The sequence below is a fragment of the Oryzias melastigma genome, linkage group LG4 (genome assembly GCF_002922805.2).
Source record: "Oryzias melastigma strain HK-1 linkage group LG4, ASM292280v2, whole genome shotgun sequence".
Classification (NCBI taxonomy): Eukaryota; Metazoa; Chordata; class Actinopteri; order Beloniformes; family Adrianichthyidae; genus Oryzias; species Oryzias melastigma.
Window position 1 is genome coordinate 759419 of NC_050515.1, and position 22188 is coordinate 781606.

Consider the following 22188-nt stretch of genomic DNA (forward strand, 5'->3'; position numbering starts at 1 on the left):
TTTTAAAAACATTTAGATTGTGGGATTTTGGTTAAAAACTTCATAGTCATAAGTAAAACACTGCTGGGAACATTTTTTTAAACAAAAACAATTTTCATAGGGGGACTTTAAGGAAAGTTTGAAAAATAAATCAAACTGAATGATAATTTAATCAAATTAATTCAATATTTTGCCAGCAATAATCCAGTCCGAGATCGATGGAATAAATTTTATCTCCTGCATTTTGCTCAAACTGGTCCTCTTTCAAATTAACTGTTCGGATCAAAGAGGAAAATGGGCAAACAGCCCGCTACAGTTTTATCTCTGCTCATCCTGGATCTACATTTTCATAGCTTATATGGCAGCAGTGTCATTTTAGCGCTCGTGCAGCAGCACTCACTCACTCTTGTTGTGACACACTCTTGAGCTTTGTAAAGCCAGCGCACCAGCAGTCTTCGTTTGCCGTCAGGTCGCATCATTAGAAGTGTCTGAGAGGATTCAGCCCACAGCACACCTGAACCGTTGGCTCCCAGGAGCTTTTCTTGTAGCATTTCAGTCAGAAGCTCCTCACTGATGCAGCTGCTGCTGGTTACAGAGCCCGCAGACAGAGAAAGCTGCCAGCTACTTTGTAGCATGCACTGTACTTTATAGTGACAGTGTAGATTGGAGTCTTAGCAGGCAGTACACACCTCATAAATGTTTAATGTTCCTCTTTGGTTGTTGATGGAGTCGGGGAGGGGTGTGAAAGCGATCAGTAGTTGCACGTGACTGCTGGCTCTTTTTGCAGATGCAGTCTTGGTGTTGATATTCACGCAGTAAAAGAAACATCATGAAGAGTATACAAGGTTTCCTCTTCAAAGGCAGCTCACTTTGTTTGCCAAAAATAAATAGAAGATCAAGTCAAACCTGAACGTCTGAGCTGCACTATCAACAGTTGAAATCACAGCCGCCGCGGTCTGTGCGAAGGAAGCAGGAATTTTTGCAGCAGTGATCTGAACCTGGGGGTGGATGTACTGCACCAGTGAGGAGAGGGGGAAATTAAGATTGCAGAAGGAAATAAAGCTCACTAAAAGATCCACACAGACAGTTTGCTTCTTTTCTCACTTTGTTTGGATAGGATGGATAAATTTCTCTCCCACAGGGAGACTGTTTTTCCATGCTGACTGGAGCACAGCAGGACTCAGCCAGCAATTAGACAGTGAGGAGGGGAGGTCTGGGTAGAAAGTGGGAGCTGAGGGAGGAGGGTGAGGAGTAGAGGAGCGAGGAAGGCATTGACTCCAGCAAATCTGTCTTTCATGAACAAGAGTGGGATCAAAATCAAAGGTAGTTTAAGCAAGAGAGGAGAGGTGGGTGTAGGGTGAACAAATAAACCCTCTTTCTTGTCATTTGTGTGATATGCAGTTCTGAGGTTCAATGAATCGTTATTCTGATTTAGACTCAGCATGCACACAATGGAGCCTTTTTTTCCTGTTGTGCATGCATGCTGTGCAGACTAACACGAGCATAAATATGTTTTTTGCAATGCATCCATGCACATAAACATGTAAAGAAGTGTCTGTGAGGATTGGACTGCATCCCCGTCAGTTCAGTTCTTATTTACGGCTTTAATGCCTTTCAAAGATCATTTGAAATAGCCTGTCATGTCTAATAACAGAAAATGCTGCAGCTGCATTTTAAGTCGAGGCTTTAGTTCTTACGAGTATCTGAGGTCCACAGCAGCAGCCGTGAGTGAGCTTTGTGGGTTCTGGACATTTGCAGATGTGCCTACAGGACAGAGATGTGAGGATTCCCGGTCAGAGGGTTCGGTGTGATAAAGGCTGAGTAATCACTTTCTATTTCTGTGCATTTGGCCTTTTAACTATTTAGCTCACACTGATATTCTCTCTGACGAAAAACGAAAGCAGAGAGATGTAAATAGATGCAAGCAGATGGGCAGTCTGTGTTGTTGAGGTTGAGGAGACGGAGGGAAAAGGGGTAGTTACAAGGCAGAGGCAGGCTGACGAACACACAAGAAGGGCATGGAAGGGGCAGATGGATGAAGAGACTGAAAGATTTACAGATGGGTACTGCCAGCATTAACAGAATGCCTCTGTGAATATACATACGTGACATTTGCAGTGCTGCTGTCCACACTGATGTGGATTTGCCCTCAACAAACCCCAAATGGCATTTTTGGTCCAGTGAGTTAATTAGCTGCATGCATCAGTACCCATCCTGGTCCCTCATGTATCCTCCACACCTGGTGCCATTCCTCTCAGACTCCATGAGCACATCCCAACTTCACAACATTTATCCATTTCACACAGCCAGGTTGGCAGCACTTGCCAGACAAATAAAAGAGTGCTAATGAGTGATACCTGCATCTGCATCCCACGGCTCACAGTTGTGTTGCCTGAAGGTGTTTCAGATGTTCACTGTCTCTGCGTGTGATTTTCCAGCTGCACACAGATATGGACAGAGGAGACGGAAACACAAAGTACACGCTGGAGGGAGAGGGCGTGGGATCTGTGTTTGTTATTGACAGCAACACGGGGAACATCCACGTCACTAAGTCTCTGGACAGAGAGGAGAAGGACCAGTACCGGCTCATCGCAACGGCCACCGACCGCAAGAGCGGCCGCGCCCTGGAGCCCTCCTCGGAGTTCATCATCCGAGTGCAGGACATCAACGACAACCCACCTGTCTTCCCCCACGAACCCTACGTTGCCATGGTTCCAGAGATGGCCAACATAGGTAGAGTGCTCAGACAACATGAAAGTGATATTTGGATCGGTTGAAATCTGTAAACTGACTATGCTGCTGTGCATGATGGGAGTGTCACATGAACCAGATTCCTGTGGAGAAAAATGTTTTAGTAAAGTAATGATCATTTACCTCAAAAACCCACCCCCCTAGTACATATTTATTTTTTAATAGCTTTTAAAATAGGTTATTAGATGTAAAGTTTTTATTGATCAGCAGTGCGTCTCGAGAAAAGCCGGCTTCAGGTGTCACCCCCAAAGACAAACTTGACCATCAGAGTGCCGCTCCACCCACTCATCTACGTCTGTTTTTAATTAAAAATTACTTTTCAGGTTTTCAGGTTTACTTTATTTAACAGCTGAATACATTAATGTCCAGTTCAACCACTTAAGGGAGGTCATTATTCAGGTAATATTAGATATTTAATAGGGATAGGCGATATATTGGTGCCAGTATCAGTATCAGAAAAATTTGCATAATTCGAGTTTATTGGTATCGTTCTGATGAAAAACATAAAATCCACTGATATTGTTATGACTGTTTTCAGGTATATTTTATTTTTGATAGGAAAACATGTTTTTCCTAATAGATCCCTGCCAAGGGGAAGCTTATGGTTTACAGTTATGTGTGATAGTTAATCAATGGTCAGATTATTTTCAGATATATTTTCAAAATTTTAAAGTGATACTTGTTCGTAGTGCTGGACGATATGACGTTACATATCATGTGGGCGATAGAAAAGTGACTATTGTGCCATTTCTTTTCTATTGATTTGTTTGTTTATTTCTATTGCTGAACTTTTGCGCAAAAATGTGTTTTCCTACTAAGAAACATCAAACTGTTGTGCACTTAAAAAAATGTTTCTCATTTGTAACAATTCAGTTACATGTTACTTGAAAAAATAAATAGATATTATAGTAAGTTGACATTTTTGTCAATTTTTTTCAAAGGATAGCTGAAAATATACGTTATTTTGGAATACCGTGATATATATCGTTATCGTGATATAAAGTAATTTATACCGTGAATAAATACAATTTTTTTTTTCACATCGCCCAGCGTTACTTTTTCCTATGAGATCCCTTGCTGTATATTAGAGAAGTCAAGTACAATGTGATAGTACAGTAAAATAAAAGTTGTGCATTTAAATACATAATAAATAAATAACAAGGAAATTTAAGCTTTGTGTTATTGTAAATATCAGTAATGGCAAATATTCTCCATCAACCACAGTTGCAGGGGAAATTGGGCCATCCAGAATTAAATAAACTTTAATGTCTAAAATAGAGATTATATTCAGACTAAGATGTTTATGGGATTGAACATGTTGATTTATGCTAATAGTTTAGTTTACTCCAGTCAGGGAAAAGCAAAGAAAATTCCTCTGAGTCTATGAAAAGGAATAAAAAGAGCAGAACAGATGTCTCCATTCGCACTTTTTTTATTTGAGAAACTGACACATTGCTTTTATTCTATTAGTATGCAAGGTAAATAGCTGTATTGCTGCAGTCACTGAGGACAGGCTTTGCATTAAAATATGTCTTATTGTGCAGATGTCTGATATGATAAAATGTTTGTTTAGAATTCATGTGAAGGACACATCATTTGTTAGCTTTCAGCCTAAAAGATGGAGAAAGGATTGTAGAATAAATATGTTAAACCTGAACACCTGATTAATTTGGTTTGTATTCAATTTATTCTGCTGCTTAATGACTTTTCAGATCAAAGTTTTTTTAGTGATATGAGGTATTTTAGCAAAAAGAATCTTAGCTGTGTTCTGTTTTACAGGAACGTCCATCGTCCAGGTCACAGCCATAGATGCAGATGATCCCACGTATGGAAACTCAGCTCGGCTGGTGTACGGGATCACGCAGGGCCAGGAATACTTCTCTGTGGACCCTCAGACAGGTCTGAGTCTGTTATGACATATACAGAAGTTTTATAGAACGACTCTGCAGAAGAAAGTTTCTTTACATCAAAGTCAATGCCATCCATCCGTTTTCTAAACCAGCTTCAGACACCGGAGGTCCTTTGTACCCACTGCAATTAGACTATCTATCTATCTATCTATCTATCTATCTATCTATCTATCTATCTATCTATCTATCTATCTATCTATCTATCTATCTATCTATCTTTGTCCCATTTGCACAGTGGCCTACCATTGCAGCAAAAAAAAAAAAACAATGCAAACAACAAGAGATGCTGCTATAAACAAAATAAACACTACTGCAAATAAAAAAAGATGTTGCAAATAAAAGAATCACTACTAATAAAAAAAAGTGGGTACATATAAAAAAGTTACAACGAAAGTGGATTATCGGGGATGGTTTCCGCTGATGCATGGACTGGAAGTGGGACATTTTCGCCGTCAGTTGTTTCCACTCTGAAGTGTTTTCATTCCATGTTCTCAGCACTGGTTGTTAGTTGTGTTTGTCCTTGCCCTAGACACCGCTCTGGAGAGAGAGTGTGCATTGGTACATGGAACTGTGTTTTGCTGCGTGTTAGAATAAAGCTACAGAACTCAATTTTACTCTCATTAGTCGTCTTTCTGCACACTGGGGCTATGTCCAGATTCCCACACTAATCCCTAATAACTAAAAAACTATATTGTGCAGGACTAAATAGTGCCCAGGATTTTAAAAGCAATTTGGACACCATGCTCACTACTTTTCTTTTCTTTGTTTTTTTCTAAACGGCGGATATGACCTCGCTGATTTCATGAAGTGAAAATGTAATCTATATGAATATTACACGTCTATTTGTGACTGCTGTGTTCTGATGATGAAAATGGTGACATTTTATAAAAAATTACATTTAAACACCTTTTCCTCACAAAAATTGTTCAACCGCAATGCATTGTGGTCTGTATTCACTAACTGAGCTGCCACAAACAATTATTTTAATAGTCGACTAATCATGTCATGCGCAAAGTGGATGTAAAGCACATATCTTAACCATCATTAGCTTTAAACTAACTAAAAATAAAGACAATCAAGATGATTGTTTATTAAACTCTTAGTGAATTGTGCAGCCTCTGTCCTTCAGTAGTTTCTGGTATTAAAACAAGATTAAATCGGCATCTGAAACAAAGGAACTATTTTTCACAAATATATATTTTTGGTCTCTCTGACTCAAATATTAAAAAAGCTAATTCTTTGGTGCTGAATGCTCACAACTTTGTTTAACTTTACTACTCTCTGACTCCACGTAATATAAAGCAAGGGTCCCCAAACTACGGCCCACTTCCACATTTGGCCCGGCCCCCAAACACTGTCAGAGACACACAGTTTTCACCGGGGACTCCGGCTTCCTCCCACCATCCAAAAACATGCCTCATAGGTTAACTGGTGACTCTAAATTGCTCCTAGGTGTGAATGTGAGAGTGAATGTGTGTGTGTGTGATTGAGGCCCTGCGACAGACTGGGGACCTGTCCAGCAGCCGGGTTAGGCTCCGGCACCCCCGCGACCCCGAAAGGGAAAAAGCGGACAAGAAGATGAATGAATGAATGAATATATATATATATATATATATATAGTTTTTTCTCAACGTGACTTTTTATTCCACCCTTCTGCAGTCTGAACTGTGACGGGAGAGGATAGACTGTTTATTGGTTTCTTTTTTAAAATAATTTTTATTAAAAGAATTATTCAAAATTTGGCTACGCCTGGCTTTCTGGTAAACCATAAATGTTTACGATTGTTACAATTTTTCTGTTAGCCCCACATCAGAGAAGAAAACAGTTATGTGACCCTCACAAGAGAAAGTTTGGGAACCCCTGGTATAAAGTAACGACTAATCGACTAATAAATCAGTCGATTAGTCGACTAATTGTGGCAGCCCTATTCACTGATGTAGTGAGCATTGATGTAAGCTAGTTTTTCCGTGTTAGCCAAAGACATTCCAGCAGATTCTGAAGGAGAAAAGCGCCGTAGCACCTTTGATCATGTTATCAATTAAAAAATTACAGCTTGTCAAAGATTTTGTGTTTAGGCATCAGGTGTTAAAGTGTTAAAGAAATGACCGCAATACACAATTCTGCCACTAGGGGAAGCAAAGAAAAGAAATACTGGCTTAGAAAGAAATCAATACATAAACAGAATTTCTTTGTTGGTTCCCTGCCAGACTCAACACTGTCAAGTTGCTATAAAAAATTATCTGGTGTGACACCACAATTATAATAATGTCGTTGTCAAAAAGATAGTAATAATAAGTGATTAGGCTACTTGGTTGTTTGAAGAATTTTTCCAAATAATAAAAAAACAAAACAAATCTACAGATATCAAGTTGACTATAGGTTATTTTGCTATTATGTTACTTTTCCGGCCCAGATGACATCCCACTGCGGCCCCTGAGCCAAAATGAGTTTGACACCCCTCATTTAGAGCCACCAATGAATCAATGGATTGTGGAAGGAAGCTGGAGAGAACCCACACATGCATGGTAAGAACATCAAACTCCACACAGAGGTTTCAAACTACCCACTACCCCCCTGTGCAGCCCTGCATTTTCCTTCTTAAGAAACCTTATGCCTTTGTTCTTCCTGGATGCAACACTGGGAGAAGCTTGAACATTTCAACGTAATCAGTTTAGAACAGAGGTGGCCCAGGGTCACATGTTTTAAGTATCCTCGCTTGAGGAACCTGTTTCTTTGGGCACGATGAGAGACTCAGCATCTCTGTCTTCCACCATCCTCTCCACCAGGCATCCTGCGCACTGCCATACCTGATATGGACAGAGAGACCCAGGAAGAATATCTAGTGGTCCTCCAGGCCAAAGATATGGGAGGACATGTGGGCGGCTTATCTGGAACCACCACCGTCACCGTGAAGCTGAGCGACGTCAACGACAACCCTCCTCACTTCCGAAGGAGTAAGCTCCGCTTTAATAGACCTCTGTTGCCTTGATTTTGGTTTGTGTTGCTGCAGGGCGTGTGCAAGAGTGACAGAAGATGAAAATGATGAAATGTCTTGTAAGGGCTTTTGTGACAGCAGTCTGACTTTTTTTTTGTCTCCACTGGGCTCTCCTGGTTTGACAAGTCAAACTCAAGACGCAAGCTTTTGAGTAGATAAACAGACTGTCAGTCCATCTTTGCTCTTTTTTTTAACAGAAGCTCTAATCTTTGTTCCTAACATCAATTTAAACAACACTACCTTTTTGCCAAAAGCAATGGCGTTGACATTCATATAAGCATTCCCTGGTGGTCCCTGCACTTCAAATGGACTGCGTCTTGATGTAGAAGAGTGAAAGATCATGTCCTCTTTTTCTTATCCAGGCTTTTTCCTGTTTCATACTATTAATATTTCATATTATAGTTCAGTGCTTTCTGCTTCAATAGACAGTAAAATCACTGCAGAATGTGTCTTTCAGACAGACCCAGCATTTCTTTATATACAACCTCCACTCTGCTCTTTTTCCCTCGGCTTTCCCACTCTTTCTTCTAGACAATCTGCTTCCTAACATTCATCCATATGTTTCCAGGCCCCACTCCATATGTTGATATATTGTGTAACGCAATGTTTTTAAAAGCAATTTTTAATATTTCAAAGCAGCTCTGTGGTTATCTACTAAATTCTGACTTTATCTTCCTGTCTGGGCCTCTCAGTGCTGCTCTTTATTTTCAGTTTGACAATAATGCCTCAGTTTATGCAAAGGCCTCATTTACTATGCTCTTTGAGAACAAGGCCTGTTTTTAAACCTGTCTCTTTGTCAGGAAGGAGCTTGAGCTGAATCCATCTCGGTTTCTCTGGATTTTGCTGTGCAGGGTCACATCCAGCCTAGCTCCTCCTGGGATGTTTACGGCGTGACCTGCCACACTTGACTGGCTGCTCTTTCATGTCCAAACACTGGACGGTCTGTAATCCAAGCGAAAACAACACGAGCAGATTTACTCATCACAGTTGTCTAAAGACAGTTTTCTTGAGGGAAACTATAAAAATGTTTATGGTTCAGATGATGCATCTTTGGTGTGTATAGCTCAGTCCAGAGAGTCATGTTAGCTCCACATAAACACAATTACAAAACACACTTTCAGGCTTGATTACATTCATTTTCCCTGTGGCTTTCATCAATATCAGCTACCATGTAACTGTTATTAAGTACACTTGGACATCTAGACAGGAATTGGATGATTTGTTAAAGTCCCACTTAAATTCAAGTTTGATCAATGGTAAAAGCGTCCCCAGTGGTCTTTTAACTATGATGATGCCGTTTTTAGCCAAAATTCAAAAATCCTGTGTGGTTTTCTAGATAATAGTTTCTACAGAGCGGCAGGAATTCATTTGAAGTTCTCCTCTGAGTTGTTGGTGGGACCATTAGCATGGAGTAAGCCAGCACTCGTTTCCCATCACCGATCTGTTTACACACTCTTCCGCTAGCTTATAGCCACAACCTAACATTACAGAAATGACGTGCAATGTTGAAATTATCTAGCCATTTAGTTTTGAGCTAGAGGTTGACGAGGATAACCAAGATGCACATGGATCTAGTTGTCTACAAGTGGTCACATCAGAGACAATTTCTGAGAAACTCAAAAATACAATTTTAAGCTTATTTTTCTTGATATATGTCCTCCATCATTAAAAAAAAATAACATGTTAAAAACACCAAAAACACAATTTTCAACAAAATGGGAAACTTTAATGTGAGCCTCAGGACAGAGAAAAAAGATCTACCGTATTTTCTGGAGGATATGTCGCCGGAGCTAAAATAGTCTAATCAAAAAGAAGAAAAGTTATCCTTTTGGGAGAAAAGTCTGAGTTTTCAGAACAAATCCACCAAGCCCAGCTGCATTCACACCAAATGTGATTCACACATCAAACTTGCATCTACTGCCTCTTCTTTGACAGACATCTTAACCCTTATGTTGACGTTGGGAATGGGGTCATGTGGACCCACACAAGACAGCGCACTAAATGTTTTTATTTTAGGATTTTTTATCTTCACTGGTATCCCTGGCAGACAGGAAATCCTGTCCACCTTTGTCATGGGATGGATAACACATCAATGTAGGCTTGGGTCATCTGGACCCTTAAGATAGATAGCACAAGGGTTAAAACGATTGTTTTCTTCTATACTGGAGGAGCTGTGTCTAAACAACGATTTTAGACAGCTTTTACCTGTTCTTCCGTCCCTCTGTAACCCAGTTTGATGACTTCTGTTCCACATTAGCCCAAGGGTGCAAAAAATAAAAACAAGAAAAATAATGTTTTGATCCAAATAAGAAAAATATTAAAGTTTAATAGGAAAACAGTCAGATTCTCCACCATGTATGTTATGAACGATACTTCTTCTTCTGCCTCTGTTACACACATACAGCGCCCTCTAGTGGTCATTTGTGGAAACAACTGCCAAAGGGCATCCAGTTTTTAGTGGTAAAATAATGACTATGAGCCTATTTATGTTTAAAGAGATAAATCATAAATAAGTTCCTCCTGAGTATAAGTCACACCTCTGGCTAAACTATGAAGAAAAACTGCAACTTATAGTCCAGATTAAAACTGGTAAGTCATTTTATTTATGAGGCAGCTTGGTCGTTGGAGCCAGACAGACTTTACTGTTGTCTTGGCTTGGATATGTGAAAAACAAGCTGAACAGAAGCCCTCGAGTACTGGAGTTCAAGTTGACTGCTTAACTGAAAATTATCCAGAAAGCATCCAGTGAGCAGCAGCAGATGTGTTCCAGAATGATGAATAGGGCAAGGTGTTGATGAAGGTTAAAAATGAAGCTTTAAATAGCTCAATTTAAATCAATCAAGGTATGCAGAAAACCATTTCTAAACACTGAACTCCACTTGCACTGCCACTTTTTCTGCATTCATTGTTTTTTTACTGTAACAATTGTTGGGTAATTGTTCATATTAAGGTTTGCTTATCCAAAGTAAGAGAAGCAGTTTAATCTAAATACCTCCTGGTGTAGGAACAATAATTGTCTCGGAGCTGTTGCAGCACCGTGGAACAGAAGCAATGCTATGTCACTGCATATTTATCCTTCCAGCTTTGCAACCTGACTTTTCTAACATGAAAAACTTAGTATCACCATGACTAGTGCGAGAAAACGCAGTCCTTATTTGCATGTTGGTTGTGCAGCAGCTTTGTGATGTTATCATGTCAACGTGTAGCAACATTTTTGAAGAATGTTTAACGAGAGTGGAGAGGGCTGCTTGTTCCAACGAGGTTTTTTTCAGCTAAGTCTACTGTCCACGTTATATAGAGCTATACCAGAACATACAGCTGCGTCCCCGTCATACCAGAATGTCTGAAAGACATCAGCTCAGAAATGATCAAAGGAGTCTAAAGAACAGTGTGTTTACTATAATGTCCTCCCAGTCTGGTGCATTTTTTCTTTTAGTGGTGTCATTTAGTTTGTTAGGGTTTAGTGTTTTGAAGATCAAAGTTGTGAACCAAACTAACAGATCTGTAATACCCCCAAATTTCTCCTTTTTACTGTGATTTTGTGATGTTTTAGTGGAGGATCCTCATAGCAGTGTAGAACAAAATCAAAAATGTGATTTTTGTTGGCTGTATTTCTAAAGTAAACTGATGTTGAAAAGATTTACTGCTTTTCATGTAGCTGATGCAAGTGTTGGGATCTGCTCCGTACAAGTCAGGATCAGGTTCAGTTTCTGCCTCCTGTATCTTTAAGTTCTGGAAAACACAATGAACCAAATCAAGTGTCTACAACCTGAGGCTCTGGAGCCACGAGCAGTTCTTTTAAATGTCCCTTGTGGCTCTTTGGTTTTGAAAAAAATCACAGAATTTAAATCAAAAATGAGTTTAGTTAATTTAGTCGAGTAATTTTTATTTAGATTTTAAATGTCGGATGACAGAAAAATGATGGTAAAAGATTTAAATCTGTGGTTTATTGTTGTTTCTTCATACTAAAATTGTATTATGTGCTGATTTTTTTTTAATTCAGATTCTACTCAATGTTAGCAAAAATCAACATGAGAACATGGAGGAATACTCAACAAAAAATTATAGAAAATGCCATGTTTGACTTGGCTTTCTTACAGGATTTGACACAGGGTGTATTTTATATTGAAAGGAACTTACATGTGTCAAAAGTAAAAAGGTTTAGTGTAGAAACATAAAAAACTAATAATTAAATTAATGCAAAATTTTTTAAGTTTAATTTAGTAAATAAATGGCTAAATGACCACAAAAACATAAATAAAGTGTATTTTTCTAAACATTGAGGTGAGGCTTTGTGGCTCTTGTTGGGTCTTGGTCACTAAGAAAATGGTCTTTTAGCGCTAAAGGTTACAGACTCCTAAACCAAACGAAATAAAGACATTCCCTTTAGGTTATTCACAGATGCTGAGGGATATATTATTATAAACACCACATTTTATGTAACACTGTTCTCTTTTCTTTCTTTATAAATGCCTCAAAAATATATTTTTACTGCTGATAGAGCTCAGGAATGTAGCAGTGCCTGCAGATGTTTTCATTTCTGTAGATATAAAAACCGCCAGAACAATCCTCTAAAGTCGATCATTACATTTTTGAGGGAAAGCAGCTGCACGCATTATGATAACAGCCGCTTTGTTTTGATCCCGAGCGAAGCTGAACGGCGTCCTTTCAGCGCCGGCGTTCATTGTGTTCCTGCCGGCAGGTGCGTGGACATTCTCTGTGTCGGAGCTGGCAGCACCAGGTGTGGAAGTGGGCCGTCTCACTGCCACCGATCCTGACCTGGGAGAGAACGCACAGCTGGAGTTTGCAATCCTGGATGTAGAGGAAGCAGAGACGTTCAACGTCACCGGAAGAGACAAAGAGGCCGTCATTGTGCTGAACAAGGTGAGATCAGCCGGAGGTGCAGACACAGGGGGAAGCTGATGAGCCATAGATGACAAATGAATGCTAATGAATGAACGTCATCAACTGAACGGAGTTGGTCCGGATTAAAGAAACCAGAGGAAACTTTCCTCTTTGCTTTAAAGGATTCTGACTATGTTTGACATTAAAACATGATTGTGCTCTGAAATATCTCATTAGGACTGAACAAAGAACTGAAGCTCTTTGGTGTTCAGTTCCCCAAAACTCTACCAAAGTCAGATTACAAAGAAATCCCAAAGGAATAATCAAAGTTAATTTAATGTAAGTGAGAAAGGAATCTGAATGAATTATGAATTACACTGCATGCTCACAAATCAGCTTCATGTACTGCAAACAGAACTTAGAAACCACTCTCCTGAAGTTTGTGAAAGCTGTTGTGAGCAGCAGTTCTGCAGGTTATCTGAAGAATCTTGCTTTTATTTTCTTTCTTTAAGAAAATTCCTTTCAGACTGTTTTTTTCTTCAACATTGGCAGCTTGTTCACTCGTTTTCAATGTCTCCCTTTTGACTGACCCTTTTAGAAGAAAATCCTTCTGTGTTTATTAACCCACTTAACATTATTGGCCTCTGAATCACTTGGATTTTAAATGCAGTTCAAGGGAGGCATCGCTTGTGTGAGCACATCTGAAAGACGGAAGCTTTAGGGGCTTTGTATGTGACAGGCTTTCATGAGGACAAATTGATTCTCAATGTTGTTGTTTATGCACCTACAAAGTCAAAGAAAACACGCTATTAAGAGTGTAATAGTGTAAGATTGCGACACTAAGAACATGTTAACGAAACCTAAGATGTACGTTTTTCTCCAAAATCTGAGGTTGAGGTGCAGAACACAGAAGCATCAGACTTTAAAACTTTCAGTTTTTTAGAGAGAGTAAGCTCTATCTTGTGTGATTAATGCTAAACCTCTTTTGTCATTTTGAAACAAATGCGACCAATGCTGGTAGTTTAGGAAACGAGAAGGAAAACTGAAGTAAAACTGTTACTCCGAAGGATTTAACCCTTTAAGACCCAGTCCAATGAAAATCAGTTTTTTTGTGTTTTTAACAGGTTCTTTTAACATTTTTTCTCATGATGGAGGACACATGTATTTTCTTTTCAAATTGTGGTGAATCCAGCACAGACAAAAAATTCTGTTTAAAAAAAATTGTAGTTGTTAAATAGCAATGGCGTACCATCAGGGCCTGCAAAGCCTTCAGTGAAGGCCTAAAATCATCTGAAAAGAAGTATTTAAATCACAGAGAAATTATTTCTTTATATATATGTACAAAATATATTTTAGATCGTTCCAATTGTTTTGTCAGCCTCTCTCTAACCAATCAGATTTGATGATGATGGATTGGATTTATTTTTGCTTTTCCAGACGCTCAAAGCGCTTATATTGTGTATCCATTCTTCATTCACTCCTCATTCATACTTGGTGATGCTCCATCCGGGACGGAGCTGCTCAGCTCCAAAAGCCACGCCCCCTCAGAGGATATTTTGCAGAGGCAGGCTTCAGATTAACATGAAAAATGGCTTTTTAAGACATTTAGGTTGTAGGATTTTACTTAAATTCATAATCATAATTAAAAAACTACTGGGAATGTTCTTTTTAATTAAAAAAACCCAGAACTGTAAAGACTTTTATGTCTGCAGTATCACTCCAAGAAAACAGCTAACATACATCTATAAGGAACAAACACTGTGATTCTGCACTTTAGATGAACTTAAACCATGATCTGGGTGAATTCTGATTGGCTGTAGTACGTAGATGCACAAAATATGCCTATGATGCATACCAAAAAAAAAAGCAAAGTTCCATTCACATAGCCCAAATGTTCAATATCACTGCATAGACCTCTTCAAAAGAACCTTTTTTTTCATCTTCTGGTCAAAAACAAGCAGTAAGAGGTTAGCGTTCTCTCTGAACTGATGCTTTATTTCCTCAATCCTGACGATCGGCATAAATATGCTTTGCCGCCCGCTGTAGACAAGGTCTGTGCTGCTTCAGAGCATGACAACAGGCCGCACCACAAATAAAATAGTTCGCTTTTTGTGAAAAAAGGATCTTAACCAACAAAATAAAAAGAATAAAGCACTAAAAATCGGTTAATTTTTTTTGTAAGTAATCATGGTGTGAGTGGGATAATACGGTAACTTCCAAAGTGTGCTTTGTCAAAAATTAAGGCACAACATAGAAGCGTTAAACCGTCCGATAGGAAGCATAAGATGGAACTGTGAATAAAATGGTTTAATAAATATGTTCATGTTAATATTTTTTTATTATTCGCATGCGTTAGCGTTGACAGCCCCAGTTAAAACACGTTTTTTTTAATGTCTTTTACCATCCTACAATTGTTTTTAAAGTTCTCCAGATTAAAAAAAAAACGTTACTTAGCTTCACAGACAAATAGAGTTTATAAATCATATTTATCAGTTGCTCTGGGAAGAGTTTACTTCAGCTTTCTCGTTCTGGTAGGCAGTCAGCCTCTTGATTTTTTCCTAGCTGATGACTGCTTCATTCTTTATCCAACAGCTTCTAGATTATGAAACCCGCAGCTCGTACACTTTCTCGGTGGAAGTTGCGAACCCGGTGGTGGATTCCCGCTTCATAAGGAAAGGACCCTTTAAGGACCAGGCAACGGTGCGGGTGATGGTGCTGAATGCTGACGAGCCACCTCGGTTCTCGCAGGCGTATTACCATCTCGATGTGTCTGAGAATTGTCCCCCGGTCTGCTCTGTTGGCCGCGTGTATGCCATTGACCCAGACACAGGACAAAGCACAAACGTCAGGTGACAGCTACGCCATCAACTCTTTATTTTGTTTTTTATAGCTAGTTTGTTCCCTCGGTCCTTTACTGTTTTCTGTTTTGTTCCCATTTCTGTGTCGTAGATACTCCATCGATCCTGGGTCAGACCCGGAGGCCCTGTTCCGCATCTCCTCTGACACAGGGCTCATCAGCACAGTGATGGAGCTGGATCGGGAGCAGGAGCAGTGGCATAACATCACCGTGGTTGCCACACAGGGAGGTACGGCAGCCCCTCTGTCCAAGGTGGAGGAAAAGTGAAGAGAACTTTCATGATGACTTTAAGATTTCTGCTGCTTTCAGACAATCCAAACCTCGTATCGAGGATTGTAGTTGCTATAGAGACGCTAGACCAGAACGACAATGCGCCAGAGTTGGACAGACAGTACACAACATCCGTATGTGACTCCAGTGCTCCTGGTCAGGTCGGTTGAGCTTCTTTTTTAGTTAAATCTACTAAAGGTTTAAGCCTGTGTGCCACAAAATGACTGTTTAAAACGTTCTGATTTTTTATCTTGATTTAGGCGTACTCTGTCCTCAGAAACAAGCTGATAGAAGTCAGTTTGGGAATCAGAACATTATTTTGTTTGAGACAAATCCTGTTTGCATTATTGCAGTCACATGCATGTCACTATGAAGCAAACGTGCACAGTAACTTCCCAGGAAAACCACAAAGTGAGGGAGAAAGAAGAAAACAGAGCTGCTCTTTGTCTTCTGTCACAGCTGGAACATTTTATGAAGCTCTGCTACATATGACTGAAACTTTATAAACTTCATGAAACAACACCACAGCTGCACACTCATGGATCTAAACTAAATGTGTTCCTGCTTTTTAAGACACGAAAAAGAAGTGACTGAAATGTTCAAAATTGCTCTTTAGGATGAGTTTAAAATCAAGTGATGGAAATTTTAATTTATATTATAGTGATGTAGATTAGTTAAATCCTTTAAATACCCACTCTAATGAGGATTTTTGGTGTTTTTAACATGTTGTGGCATTTTTCTTAACATGGAGGACATAAATCAATTAATTTAAGAGTAAAACTGCGTTTCTGAGTATTTCTTTATTCAAATTGTGTTTGATTAGTAGCAGATGAAAATCAGGTTTATGACTGCCGAGGGCAGACAAAAGTCTCCCTTCTATGCTACAATTCTGAAGCATCGACTTGCAGACAAATAAATCCAGCGAAACAGAGCTGTCTGTGAGAAATCCAAAGAGGAAACCAACCATTATTTTATTTTGGAATGGGGACATACATGAATTTTCCACAATAACACGCATCTCCGTTGTCTAAAAATTGGGGGAAGTCCGTGGTTCTCAGTGAAAGTCCCGCCCCCCGACGCCGAGAGAGGCAACAGTTCAGACTGGACAGACACGCCTGTGAGCAGCCGACCTTAAATCCAGCTGGATCAAACTTCTCCCAAGAAAGTTGTTTTGTAATTTCTCACAAGCAAAGAAAGTTTATGAGAAAAAAAAAGGAAAAAGCTGGAAAAAAAGACAAAAAAAGATATACAGAATTCCAGGTAAAATGTAGAATGGACAGCAGAGCTCTTAGGAGAGAAATTCTTATTTTTTGGGCTGCCTGGTGTGACTTTAGCCCGGATTTTTTTTGTATTTTAATTCAAAAACAGTCCTGTAGCGGAAAAAAAAACTAATGTCAATTATCACAATTTATTTTTTTCAGATATGCGATTAATTAGTTATTTTTTCTAGTTTATACTAAATGCTGTGTATACATATATATATATATATATATATATATATATATATATATATATGCACAATTTTTTCTTTTTCCATTTGATTTAAATATTATTTTCTTTCATTAGTTCATGAAGCTGCTTTGTTATCTAAGCTTGTAAAAGTAAAAGCACAAATAGTTAAATAAACGCAGAGTCCCACCTCAACACTTTATTAAGGGGAAACCAAACAGTGAAGTTGGAGGCTGACTCCGCCCACAATCGAAATGTGAAAATCCAGTCAGAGGAGCGGAGCTAGGGAACAGGACTGTTATCATAACTGGAGCTGCAGATCATGACTGGGACTTCTGAAACTTAAATGGTTTGACCAATCATCAAATTCAACCGTAATATCTTGATTCAACCTGTAGGGGGCAGCACACAGGCAGTTTTTGACTATATTTTCAGGAATTAAATAAGTTTATTTGAATTTTTTTAAAAGTGTTAATTTATTTGTTATTAGTTGAATATTAGATTGTTCTTAATTATTTAGTGCATTTTGATCTGTTTCAACAGGTAGTTCAGGTTCTGCGGGCCATCGACCGGGACCAAGGAGGGCAGAACGCCCCCATCCACTTCAGCATCCCTCCTGTGTCCAGCTCTGCTCTAAACCTCACCGTCAGAGAGACTGGAGGTTGTTATTTTCTTCTTTTGTGCAGAATTTCCGTCACTGGAAACAGGAAGAGTGCTCTGAGTTTGTGCAGCGTTCTTGATTTGTGCGTCTTTTCTATTTATCAGGTGTGACAGCCAGCCTGGTGCTCCAGTCAGCCTTGGAGCCCCTCCCTGGATTCTCTTCCTCTTTGCTCACCCTTTACGTGCCTGTAGTTCTGCGTGACGGGGCCTCGGGTCTGACCAACACTGGCACTGTCACTGTGACCATTTGTCCATGTCTGCAAGGGGGCATGCAGACTGAGGATCGGGGCAGACAGAGGGACAGGAGATGGGAGAGACACATGGTCTGTCTGCCCGTGCCGTCTGCCTCCCCGTCGCTCATCTTTAGTTTGGTCACATTGCTGGCCATGATGGCCTGTGTCACCACCCTGCTGGGTAGGTTTGGTCGTTTCTCGGAAGTCTTTGACATGCTATAAATAAGGTTCTAGTGACTTCTGAACGACGCTGAGCTGTTGTGTCAGGCTGTTTCAGTAACATCTGAAGAACATGTGCTCTTGTGCCTGTGCTCTGCCCCCCAGTGGTGTGTGCACTCTCGCTGTCATTGCGCCATCAGAAACGAGACTCCCACTCGCCCTTTGAGGAGGATGATGTCAGGGAAAACATCATATCTTACGATGATGAAGGGGGAGGGGAGGCCGACACCGCAGCCTTTGACATTACAGCCCTGCAGAGCATGCACAGGATGCAGCACATGCACAACAACCGCAACATGTGAGCCGTCCCAGAGACGGGAAAGTTCTTAGTGGTTGTGTCCGTCTGCGTGTTTTGCTGACATTTATCTCTTTGTCTCAGATGGTACACCCAACAAAACACGCCCAGAGCCAGGAGGTTCAGCTGGAGCCTTCACCCCCGCTCCGGCCTGGGCCCTCAGCAGCGACCCGGCTCCGCCCCCCTGTACGGGCGCTTCTGCTACGGCATGCACACACTGCCTGTTCTCCGAGATTATCCAGCCGGGCCGCTGGAGGCGGGCTTCCAGCTCAACCGGCTGACTCAAGGGACCGCAGGCGGGCATTTAGGCAATTCCCTTTTCATCCCAAACCAGAGCACCTTTGAGCCTCTGCACCGCTCTGCCGAGGCGGGCCCGCATGGCTTCCAGGCAGAACATTTGGCAAAGAGCAGAATCGCAGGCAGTAATGAAGGCAGTGGAGCGAACACAGCTGGCACAAACGGAAACCAAGCCAAGGTCAGAAGCTCCTGTTGATGAAACCTGTAAAAAATAGATTTGTGTTTTATCTGCACGTCCGGTCTGAGCAGACGCTCGCTCAACCGGCCTGAAGGACAGATACAGAAAATGAGCTCATTCAATATCGAATACCCGCAACCTCCAGGTCGGAGTTGATCAAAAATTGATTTATGCAAACCCATCTTCACTCAGAAACCACAATAAGTATTCAGTCAGTTTAATGGAAGAATACCTAATGTAAGTATTCATCAAATTTGATCAGTTTAAAGCACTAGTTGTAGAAAAGCTGTTTATCGTAACTAAATTAAACTGTTTTAATGTTGTTTTTTCAGGGAAATCTTTTAGTTTTTTCAAAATGTTTTTGTTTAAAATGTATAAACTTATTTATCTAAACTTTTTTTACTCCAATTTTCTAGTCAAAAGCTATTAATAGTTCGTTTTGTTTCAGAGATGAGTATTTTTCATTTTTACAGAATACTCTGAAGGAACATCTTCAAGATCGGACATTGAAAGGTTTTTAAATCTCCATGGAGACCTGATAATAAAACCTCTTCTGCTGATGAGACAGGACAGTTATTATATCTAGATGAGTGCAGCTCTCCACTCCAACATTAGTATGTTTACTAAATGTGCTTTAACCTGCTTCACATGAGAACGCTCATCGATCTCTGAGCCACAAAACTCAGAGCTAAATATCCTAAACCTCCATGGACTCAAACATTTCAGGATTAATGCATAAAAATCTATGAATCAACAGACAAACCTACGCCACAAATATCTGCTACTCTGTTTGGATCTTGATTCAGGAATACCGCTGGTCGGACACCTGATGTTGTCGTAAAACCTTTCCACCAAACGATGGGTTACATCGTGTGACAACAGTAGTTCCACTCTAACGGGTCCATTAAAGTTTTATATGGACTTGCAACCAACGGGGGACCAGAAATAGTACCAGTCGGTCCTGCTTACCGGGTCTTTTTTGTAACGGAAACTCTCAAAAGCCCCTTCCGGTCTAGACCGCTCAGTGGAAACACGGCATTAAAGACCCATTCCGATCATCGTTTGATCCATTGCAAAAGCATTCCCCTTTTTTTTTATATTGAAAAAAATCCAAAAATTGTCATTAAAGGCATCCAGACGTACAGTTTGAGCTAGATACCAGCTTGAATGACAAAAAAGAACAACATACATGGATCTAGTCATCTACACAAAGGAAGCTTGTGGCTCGCCCAGAATATTTCTACATCATAACTATAAGCTTTTTCAAAAAAGATTTTTTTCTTCTACTCCTAATTCACAACGATTTGAATAAAGTAAAACTCGTACAGGAAACTGTAAGATGGATTTTCTCTCTATCATCAGAAAAATGCCAGAACAACATGTTAAAGACACCAGAAACTCAGAGAGTACGTCTCTGACCACGGTCTGGATGGATTAAGATCCTCATGTTTATACTTAACATTTCCAGACTTTATACAGTAAAACCAAGGTTCTTTTGATGTGTAGATAAAGGGTAGATCTATTTTACTGATATAATAGGATAAAAATGAGGACGGCGGCTGAAGGACTGTCAAGTTCACTGCTGTGGAGCACGAATGGAGCCTTTTAGAGCAATATCTGAACGAAGACAAGGGCTGGATTATGGATTATTTCATTTAATTACTGTGAATGGTGATTAATCGGACTCTGTAATCAGAACTAAACGAGCTAATTTCTGCTGAGTATCATCTGTCTGTCTGTCAGTTTAACTCCACACAGTCTCTTCTTCCTCCTCTTCTGCGCAGATGAAGGCAGAAGCTGAAGCGACAGCAGCCGGCGCTCCGGCCGACCTGACCCACGAGTCTTCATGCCAGAGTCACACCAGCTTCTCGTCAAACCCGCAGGAGGCCCAGCCTGGATCATCCCCCGCTCAGATCAGCACCGGAGCCACCAGCTGCACAGCGGACGACGTCGACACTGATTGCTCAATCCCCTCCATCTCGGAGAGTTTCTCGAACAGCAGTCAGATCAGCTCTGCCAACCCCCCCTGCTACCTGAGGGGAGACTCCTACAGCATCGTGGGCTCTCTGAACCCCAGCAGCATGGAGACCTGCATGAACGGCAGCGGCCTGTACTCCGCTGGGGTGCAGCTCCTGAGCCTGGGCAGACTCCAGAGCAAAGACAGGAGCTCGCCGTCGTTACCCACGCCCACGTCTACCGAGAACAATGGCTTACCAGCTGAGGCGCAACCCGAGTCGGCAGAGGCCGCTGCGCCACAGCCTCTCCGGATGGAGGAGCTCCTCAACATCCGTCTGGATCGAGTCACCTTTGACATGTCGCAGCCGCCCTACGACTCGCTGCAGACCTACGAGTTTGAGGGCCGCGATTCGAGGGCGGAGTCCCTGAGCTCACTGGAGAGCGACTGCGAGAAGGACAAGGCAGCGGGGGGGATGGAAGAGCTGAACCAGAAGTTTCAGAGGCTGCTGGAGATTATCCGAGACAGGAAGAAGGAGAGGGACACTCAAGCAAGCGAAGGGGGAGAACACGGAGCGGCTCCCAAACAGACTGAGGAACAAGGAAAAGGACAGCAGAGATGGGATTTCTAGCAAGTTTGAGTCACGGCTGTTTGACAGTGATGGAAGAAGACGGAGCCTCTGACAGCAGAAGTCTTCTGTCGCTGCCAGGAATCTTGCCGGCAGCTGCCACCATGCTGAACATCTGCAGAGCAGCGTGTTTGGATAGCGCTTATGGAAGCTGCCACTTTCCTCTCTGGAGCTGATGTTAATAATGCACTCGGGCTTTCTGAGCTCAAGTCATGAAAAACAACGTTCTTTTTTTTAAATATTGATCCCAAGAGCTGCTCTGTGAGAATATGAGCTTCATCAAAAACCAATTGTAATACGTTCCATTGATAAATGATGATCAGCACGGTCACACAGACAGCGACCACACAGCCATTCGTCTCCCCTAAAACACTGTAAAGAATAACACCCACGTGTAGATAAACATCAACCTTTGCTTCTTATTTTGTAGGTTTTATTAATGTCTTTAACACAAATTCTGGTCCAGAAGCAAAATGATGTAAGTTTACACTGTCTGTTTATGGAGCAACAAAGCCCAAAGGTGCCCCCTACAGGCAGAAATATGAACTGCTTGAAAAGGAGAAAAGGCCAGTTTGATGCTTGCAGACAAAAATAAGATGTTTATGAGGTGGGGATACATGTCCAATCAGACACAAGTCTGTCCCCTACAGCCAGGGGTGGGGGGGGGG

At 40.9% G+C, this 22188-nt stretch overlaps 1 protein-coding gene across 1 annotated transcript in view; it reads left to right on the forward strand.

Moving 5' to 3' along the window:
• LOC112150826 (cadherin-24) overlaps nucleotides 1-21942 on the forward strand; it is a 31852-nt gene extending 9910 nt beyond the window's left edge. The window contains exons 3-14 of the mRNA XM_024279327.2: nucleotides 2418-2712; nucleotides 4510-4629; nucleotides 7427-7594; nucleotides 12338-12519; nucleotides 15073-15329; nucleotides 15430-15566; nucleotides 15647-15768; nucleotides 17600-17717; nucleotides 17822-18130; nucleotides 18274-18466; nucleotides 18548-18938; nucleotides 20723-21942. Coding sequence (XP_024135095.1) covers nucleotides 2418-2712; nucleotides 4510-4629; nucleotides 7427-7594; nucleotides 12338-12519; nucleotides 15073-15329; nucleotides 15430-15566; nucleotides 15647-15768; nucleotides 17600-17717; nucleotides 17822-18130; nucleotides 18274-18466; nucleotides 18548-18938; nucleotides 20723-21523 — 3093 coding nt within the window. The 3' untranslated portion in view covers nucleotides 21524-21942. The remainder of the gene's footprint in view (nucleotides 1-2417; nucleotides 2713-4509; nucleotides 4630-7426; nucleotides 7595-12337; nucleotides 12520-15072; nucleotides 15330-15429; nucleotides 15567-15646; nucleotides 15769-17599; nucleotides 17718-17821; nucleotides 18131-18273; nucleotides 18467-18547; nucleotides 18939-20722) is intronic.
• The last annotated feature ends 246 nt before the right edge of the window (nucleotides 21943-22188 follow it).